This window comes from Antrostomus carolinensis, unplaced genomic scaffold (assembly GCF_000700745.2).
Source record: "Antrostomus carolinensis isolate BGI_N321 unplaced genomic scaffold, ASM70074v2 scaffold1115, whole genome shotgun sequence".
NCBI classification, from domain to species: Eukaryota; Metazoa; Chordata; class Aves; order Caprimulgiformes; family Caprimulgidae; genus Antrostomus; species Antrostomus carolinensis.
The window spans coordinates 4,822-13,627 of NW_010315477.1; the positions used below are offsets into that span (position 1 = coordinate 4,822).

At 47.8% G+C, this 8,806-nt stretch overlaps 1 protein-coding gene across 1 annotated transcript in view; it reads right to left on the minus strand.

The window, feature by feature from the left end:
- Positions 1-8,474, minus strand: part of LOC104524918 (folate receptor alpha) — a gene marked incomplete at its 5' end in the record, with an annotated part of 11,083 nt that extends 2,609 nt beyond the window's left edge. Inside the window, one exon of the mRNA XM_010167942.2 lies at positions 8,316-8,474. Within this exon, the coding sequence (XP_010166244.2) occupies positions 8,316-8,474 (159 nt within the window). The remainder of the gene's footprint in view (positions 1-8,315) is intronic.
- Positions 8,475-8,806: the final 332 nt, after the last annotated feature.

Consider the following 8,806-nt stretch of genomic DNA (forward strand, 5'->3'; position numbering starts at 1 on the left):
AAAGGGGACAGCACAGGGGGGGTGCACAGAGACAAACAGCCCTGTTAGTGCTCGGGCTGTTCAAAAGTCAACTTCAAACATCCCTGATGGGAAAGGGGATGCTGTGTGAGACCCACCCAAATTTAATGCCACCCCACTTAAATTCAGTGCAGAGCTTTCACCTTCTGCAACTAGACATTGCTAGTTAAGGGATCTCTTTAACTAGTGGTTCAGAGGTAGTTAAGTGCATTAGCACACTGACATCTTCTGTGGACCATGAGCTGCAGGAGGTCCACCTTCTTTTCAGGAGCACATTAAGAGAGGAAGGCAGTTCTTTTGGTTTCTCTGCATCTGGACCTTTGGGGACCCTCAGCTGAGATTCCCAAGAGAGACCTGATTTAATCAACAAAAGACACCTCACATAGTCATTCTTTAGCCACCTCTGAGAACCTAGAACCTGATGGGACTTTTATAGTAATTTACTAAAAACAAACAATAAGTAAATACACCCCCAAGCCCCCCAAAAAATAATCGACAAACCCACTGCAGTACTCCCTCACATTCCTTGTCAATACAGTACAAGGAGATAAAAAAGTAAATAAGAGTCAAAAAAACCCACCTTTTGAGAAGCATTTTGTAAAACACAGGAGCAAAATGAACCATTTACAGCATTAAAATGGCAGAACACAATGCAGAGGAGAGCAAATGCAGAGCTAAAGAAGCCCACACAGGAACCTGAGGAGTCAGGAGTAGCTAATTTGCATCCTACCTGTACAAAAAACCTGGAAAAACCCCAAACTGATATCAGCCTTACCAGTTCCAGTCACCCCTCTCATCCTACCTTAAAAGCACTGACACAGCAGGTTCCTGGGCTGAGCTCTAGATCCTTCTAACACAGGTGCTGGCACTTGAGAGTAACTTCCCAGTATGTTTGAGGAGGTTTAACTCTTGCCAGCTGTTGTTGGGTTAGCAGCAGTTGTTTTGGTGACAATCAGCTCATCCAGCCTCTTTCACACACACACAACACTCTCTTGCCTGGGAAAAAAATCTATTGTTGGGGTGTTTTTTTTTCATAAGGCAGGTTTCTTATCAGCCTTGGCCATTCATAACAAACCCTTTTTCCTCTGCTCACTTTACAGCAGTTTTGATTTGCACCATTGCATGAGACCAAAAAAAAAACCCATGAGGCTCAGATCCAGGATTCTGCCACGCACCAAGAATAAATACAAAAGGGCTAAAGCTCGTTGCAAAAGAAAATGACACGCAGGAATGAGCACTGTTGTCTCTGAAGGAAGAATAACAACTCCTGACATACAAACATAAACGTTAGCTGATGACGGGAAACCTTGTCGCAAAAACCTGAGGACAATGATTGAAGGTAAAAGCCAAGGTTTGCTCACAAGATCCTTTGGAAAGCCCTCACCCTCAGCAACGGGGCAGAGTCTTCCTCCTAGAACAACACAGGTTTTGGGGGCTGTTTTGCTCTTTTCTTCCATCACATCACTGATGTTCTGGTGCTGAACCCACTTGCTTAAGGAACTCAACTTCCTAAATTTAGTGCATGGACACTTCAGGCTCTAGAAGACCCTGCTTTGGTGATTTCCACCATCTAATCCCAGAATCCCAGAATCCCAGAACTGCCTGAACTGGAAAAGCCCTTTAAGCTCATCAAGTCCAATCATGAACCCAGCACACTTGTGCTCCAGACCCTTCCCCAGCTCCGTTGCCCTTCTCTGGACACGCTCCAGCACCTCCATGTCCTTCTTGGACTCAGGGGCCCAACACTGAACCCAGCACTCCAGCTGCGGCCTCACCAGTGATTCCCAGTGCAGGGGGAAGAGAACTTCCCTGCTCCTACTGGCCACACTGGTGCTGATCCAGGCCAGGATGCCCTTGGCCTTCTTGGCCACCTGGGCACTCTGCTGGCTCATGTTCAACTGCTGTTGCCCAACACCCCAGGTCCCTCTGCCAAGCGCTGCCTGAATAATGACCTCTATGTTCTGATCCAGACTCGAGCTGTTTTAATTTCTTGTGCTTCCAGCTCGTGTATTGGAAGTGACAACGAGCAGATCTTCCCCCGCTCAGCTTTGAGCCTTTGTCACCTCTGTCATATCTCCCCTCCGCTGCCTCTTTCCAACTGAAGCCACGTTGTCTCACTCATTTCCCATGACAAGTGTTTTGCTCCCCGAGGCACCAGGACTGCAGCGTATTTCAGATGCACAGTGCTGTGTCCTGGCCTTGTTTTCTGCTCCTTGCTTAGGAATGTCTGATATCAACGTTGTTTTTGGAACTGCTGATCGCTGAACTGTGTTGTTGTAACACTATCACAACTGTGACAGCTTGTTCCTGAGAGATAATTGTTAGCCACCAGCCTGTCATTTTCTATCTAAAGTGTTCTGGTTTTTCCCCAAGTGCATCACTGTGTGTTCATCGCAACTGTTGGGATTTTTTTTCATCTGTTGTTTTATTGTTCAGTGACTCAGTCTTACCAGGGTCTTCTGCAGATTTTTGCAGCTGATCCTCCTGTAATTTAATATCATCAGAAACTCGGTTGCCTTGCTGTTCTTCCCTCCCTTTGCCAGAATCACAGGATGTGGTGAGCTGGGAGGGACCCACCAGGACGATGGAGTCCAACTCCTGTCCCTGCACAGGACAAGCCCAACATTCACACCATGTCCCTGAGGGCCTTGGCCAAATGCTGCTGGAATCTTGTCAGGCTTGGTGCCATCAGCACCTCCCTGGGGAGCCTGTTCCAGTGCTCCACCACCCTCTGGGTGCCTCAAGAACCTTTTCCTCATGGCCAACCTCACCCTCCCCTGACACATCTTCCTGCCATGTCCTCTGCTCCTGGCATTGGTTGGTGGCCAGAGAGAAGAGATCAGCGCCTGCCCCTCCTCTGCCCCTTGGGAGGAAGTTCTAGACCCCCAGGAGATCTCCTCTCAGTCTCCTCTTCTCCAGGCTGAACAAACTAAGTGCCTCCAGCTTCTCCTCACACCCTTCCCCTCTAAATCCTTCCCCAATGCTGTGTCCCTCCTCTGGACACTCTCCAGCAGCTTTAGATCATTTTTATACTTTATTTAATGATTAAATTATTCACTGATGTGTGGGACTTTACTCTCATTTAATGGCTGTTTATTTGATGACCTTCAGTGGGGACCTTGCTCAGAGGCATTGGGAATCCAGGTAGACTCTACCATCACCTGGACCTGCCCTAACCAGAATCCTTTCCAGTCCTTGGAGGACTTGCAGTATGTTAGGGAGCCTTGTCTGTGTGTTGGAGGAACCATACTGACACTTTCCCCACTTTCCCCATATGATGTACTTATCCACGTGCCTGTGGATTCAATTCTTTATTAAATTTCCTGCAACCTTTTCCCACACAGACCCCATGTTCATGGCTGTGCAGATCCCCCCATCTCTCCAGAGAGCCTTTTAGTGTGTCCCATGGGAACATGTAGACCTTGTCCTTGCAGGAGATACTTGTACATGTAACAGTGCAGAAAATGGGAGAACTCTCTCCTCTCACTCTAGTCCTGCCCCTACCCTCGTACTTCATGGGATGGGTGGGTGGCTGGGTGCATCCACGTTTGCTCCATCCAGCTGATTTGCCTTGTTCAACCCTTCTCCAGGCTCTGGGGTGGAGTTGCTGTGGATGCTTCTTCCCTGGGGTCAGATTTGGGTGAGCAGCTGCTGGGTAAGTGCTTTAGGGAGTGCTGAGTGCCACTGAGCACCCCGGGGTCTGCGTTAGCCAGGAGCTCAGTGCACTTGCCTACACATTGTTGCTTAGTGCCACTGGAGATCACAGATCTCATCAGGGACACCTGATGGTGTCCCACATGGCTTCCCACTGCCACAAAGGGCCACGTGTGTTGTTATGATCAGAATCTCATTTACAGGCAAAAAACAAACCCATTTTATGTACAAAGCCAACAATTAATTGTTAGTGTAATTTAAAAGTCTAATACAAGAATCGTTACTAGTCCAGATCTAGTTATTACAGAGAAAAAAGAAAGAAAAAAGAAAGAAAGAATTATTTATTTGCAGAAAAAGAAGGAAGAAGAAGAAGAAGAAGAAGAAGAAGAAGAAGAAGAAGAAGAAGAAGAAGAATGCAATTCTGATTGTTATACACACACTTCCCAGTTTCTACCTCTTCCCCAGGGTCATGTTCACCTTTTCTTTGCTCCTCTGAGTCTTAAGTTTGGTGACTTCAGTTTGGTGGTGAATGTTACATCAAGTCATTAAAATCTGGAGTCTTTCACAGGGAGGAGTATGATGTTGATGGCTTGTTCTTCCTCACTCTGGAGTCCTCTTGGTGTCTTTTTTGTGTTTGATAAGATGCTTTTACACCTTGCTTTCTCTTTGTTGGCCTGCAAGTCCCTGTTACATGTGCATTTATTAAACACGGTGCATTTTATGCATGTTAGATACTTGTTCTTTGCTTTCTTTGTCACCTTCAAACCATTTCTGGCCAGGTCCAAGCTTACATTTCTTCATCTGACCATTCCTGAGTTGTTTATAGCCATGAGGTGCCCAGTGCCAGCCTGTGCCCTATCTCTTATCACCTCATGCCGGCACTCCTCTGTGCCGCATCCTCTGTCCCTACTTCTCAAGGCTCCTGCCATCTGCCAGACCCGTGTTTGTCAGCACTACACCATTATGTTGAAGTTATAAATATCTCACTCAGCACAGAACGGCTCCTTTTTACTACCACCTGCATAAAACTCAACCTCTGGTTGCACCATACGATGTTACCCATAAAAGCCATAGCCATAGTCAGAATAAAAATTGCCATTACTGCTAAACCTAGTGAAAACAAAACTCCACGTAGGTCAGAACAAGCTCAGGGGGAGCAAACCTGGCATGGCACAGTCCTGAGACCTTGCAAACTCATTAGAAAGCCTGTAACCAGCAGTGGCCATGTCACCACGCTGGGGTACGGGCTTGGTGTCCAGGACCAGCATCACAGCTGCCTGAGCAGGCAGATGCTGAGGACACCTCGAGTGGGACTCAGCACCAAGCGGGGGGCAACTGAGCTGAGCCCTGGGTTGCCACTGACTGCTGGGGGCTGGGACACCCCGTGCAGATGGGGACCCTTGCAGAGAGACACCCACCAGCAGCACGAGGAGATGCCTGCACAGGGGCACCCGTGTTTAACCATCTCATACTGGAGCTGCATCTCAGCCCTGGAGTCCTTCAGAAGTGAATTAATGTTTGGGTAAAAAAATCACAGAATCCCAGAGTGGTTTGGGTTGGAAGGGACCTTAAAGATCATCCAGTTCCAACCCCCCTGCCATGAGGAGGGAGAGTACACAACACAACTCTTGGATCATGGAATGGGAAGATTTCTGGGTCCCTGCACACCAGGCAGCTTGGGGAATGGTTCAGGTCAGTGGACATTGCTAGCATTGCTCATGGACAATAAGCAATAGAGTCAGTCCAGGGGGATAGCTCTGAGGAGAAAAGCAGGTCTCTCTGCTGCTCACAGGGATGCCACGGGGTGAGGAGGTGACAGGAGAAGATGGCAGGTACAGGTAGAGAGACTGCAAAAACTGATTTGTTCTGCTGCTGCTCTGCAACAAAAAAATCTGATTATTTTTTTTTCCCTTGGGTAACACACTCACAAGTTCTGCTTGCTGGAAGGTTAGGAGGGGAAACTGCCTCTTTTTGATAAAGTACTTTAATATCTCTGAATGGAAAGGTTATATATATAGAAGTAAGTCACGTGCACTAAGAAAGAGGAGAAAACTGGGAATAGAAAGCCAGGAAGAAATTTTAAAAAATGGCAAATTATAGTGAGATATGTGAATGAAGACAAAGCCAGAGAGTGATCTTCCTTAAAAATTGAAGTTCCCACTTGAGAAATAAATGTTTCAAAAGCCTCAGGGACTTCCCACGGAGGTTACAGACATGTGGCCTCAGATCTGTGCTGAGGGCAGGATCTCTTTGGACCCATGAAACAAGATTGAAATTGGCCTCTGAGCACACGGGCTGGGAAAATAAACCCACACGTGCACGGGGGTGCAGGGAAATTCAGGGGGGGGCAGCTCAGAGGAAACGCTGAAGAAAACTGCTAAGTTCATCTGACCACTAAATTCTGTGGTGTTGAGCAGGGAGGGTGTGTGACTCCGGCCAGTTCCTGCCACCCATCCCCACCTTCCATTATTATTTTGCTAGTGATAGTAGAGGTCACATCCCTGACTGCTAAATACATATTTATGGACCCATCACCCATTGATTTGTATAACTGCATTTTAAACTCCTCGCTGCTGTCCTCCTTCATAACTGATTGTGAAAACAGGTTCCAAAAACATCTCTGTAAAATAAGTATTTTTCTCTGTGTCAAACTATTTTCCTGTTAGTTTCAAGTAGTTTTAGTGCTGGTGAGTGACTGCTGTGCATTCCACTCAGTATTTCACAGTCTCACATGTTTTCTCCCAAGGCCAGACTGGCAGCAGCCTTCCACTGCCAGGTCTGCAGAAACAGTGACCTTTAGCCAGAAAAACTGCCAAGGTAACGTCAGAGCAAAGCTGCTTTGTGCACAGTTACACAATATTGCAGTTATGAGAATATGAGAGTGTGGAGAAACATGAAAACTTCTCAGACACTCTCCCACAGGAGCAGGGACATGTTTATCTCATCTTCACCAACATCAGAGCTGTCCTGAAGGGCAGCATCCAGGGTGAGAGGGACATTCTTCCTGCCATTGGTCCCTTGGGGCTTGGCTGATGTTGCCTTGAACAGCTAGTGAAAAAATGGGTGGTTTTGGTCAAGAAAGGGAAGCATGTGGTCAGAAAGAAGCTGGAGCTAGTGTCCAACCACAGGAGAAATACACCTACAGTTGGCCAAAGTATTTGAGGGGTTCTCCTGGTATCCACTGCACTCAGGTGCGATAGCTGCCATGCTGTTATGGTCTTGCTGTTATGGTGTTATGGTCTTGGATTATGGTTTTGCTTGGTCTGTTTCTATTTGGAAGTAAATAGTTGAGAAAATGGGACAGAAACCAACCAGCTGAAGTCAGAAGTGCCGGCCCCTGCCACGCCACGAGTCCAGGATCACCAGTAAGCCAGCCAGAGCAGGGGACATCCCAGTTATATGTGCCCATTTTGAGATGAAGGAACCATAAGTGCGTGAGCTCTGAGTGCAGGTCAGGTTTGTGCAGCAGAACAAGGCTGGCTGCCTGCTGCTGATTCCTGTCCTGACCACCATCAGTGACTCACTTTGGGTTTTTTCTTTTAAACCCTCCCGAGTGCTAACGGTGGAGCTGCCGAGAAGGGAGCAAAACAACAGGTTCAACCTGCAAACCCTCATCCTGCTTTGCTCTGCAGCACTTCACGGGCACGAAGAGCTCAGGTTTTATCTCGGGTAAGAGATCCAGGGCTGATGCCTCGTGTTGGGACATCAGTAACAGGCACCAGATAATGCAAAATCACGACTAAAAATGTGCTCAATTAAATGGTTTTAATTGAGCTACCAAACCTTTCTGCTCGCAGCAGCTAAAACTTCTCACCTCTCCCCTGCTACCTCAAAGCCTGGTGTTTTCAGACACCTTCTTCCCACCCACAATGGCAAATCCTCTGTTTCTTAAGCCAGTTCTACCTGCTCAGCATAAAATCAGAACTTGGTATCTCGTATGAATTATTCAGATTTATATTGCTCTGTCTCGTTGAAAGATGCATGCTTAAAAGATGCAGATTAGCAGTTTCGTGCACCTGCCAGGTAGGTGGGAAATTCTCCCTGGATAAAATGAACATGCAGAATTTCTGTGGTGTCTCAGTGAGGAGGCACTGGGCATTCACAAGAGGAATCCAGCTCTCCTGCCAGCCCTTTCTCCAAGAGTCTGCTGTACAGCATGGGCAACTGGTGTAAAGACCTGGGGGTATTCCCTGGCTGTGGTCAGGCAGGTGAGGGGTGTGTGATATAGTGTCACCTGGAGATGTGGTTCCTCAGCTGAGCTGGGATCCTTGAAACCAAGGCACAGGAGCATGTGTTGCATGGGAAGAGGGAGGAGAGCAGAGCCAGAGCTGAAGCCACATCTCCACCAGCAGTGGGACTGGAAGCAGCCAGGGCAGGGTCAAGACAACTCGGCTGCCCTGCCAGATTCATCACATGGAGAGAGGCTCCTGCCTGTTTCTGGAGGAAGAAAACGTATCAACGACACAAGGTCTCTCAACTCCAAGAAGCAGAAGCCCTGAAATGCCACGGGCACGTGTGAAATGGGCACAAATGTCTTGGTTTCACCCAGGACATTGGATTAGTCATCATTTATCTGGGGAGGAGCTGCAGGCTCTCCTCTCCTTTCCTTAGCTGAATGGTGTTTGTACCACCAGTGACATTACGTTCTGGTATTCATCACCGTAACAGGTAAGTGAAGAAGTCACCGGGCTCACAGGTACGCGGAATTTGTTCTCGCTGGAGCAAAGTGTGATGTTGATATCTTTCGGGGTATGTTTCTGCATCATCACGCTCTCATTTAAGTCAGAGTTTGTCCGGCAGCTCTGAGAGACCCAGAGTGTAAATCATCAACGTGTTTCCTTAGATTTGGCACTTTTATGACAGGGGATCATTTGTAGTTTGTGCTTTTTTCTCTGGTTCATTATCACAGGATCACCTTGCCTATTCGAGGTTTGGCTCATCATGGGTTACAGCAGAACCAATTCCTCTCACTCCTCTCATGCTCTTCACCCCAGCGGGTATCCTGGGGGTGGAGGTTCCCCACGTCTGGCTCTCGCGTGTGTTGCGTGGGAAGAGGGAGGAGAGCGGAGCCAGAGCTGAAGCCACGTCTCCACCAGCAGCGGGACTGGAAGCAGCCAGGGCACGGTCAAGACAA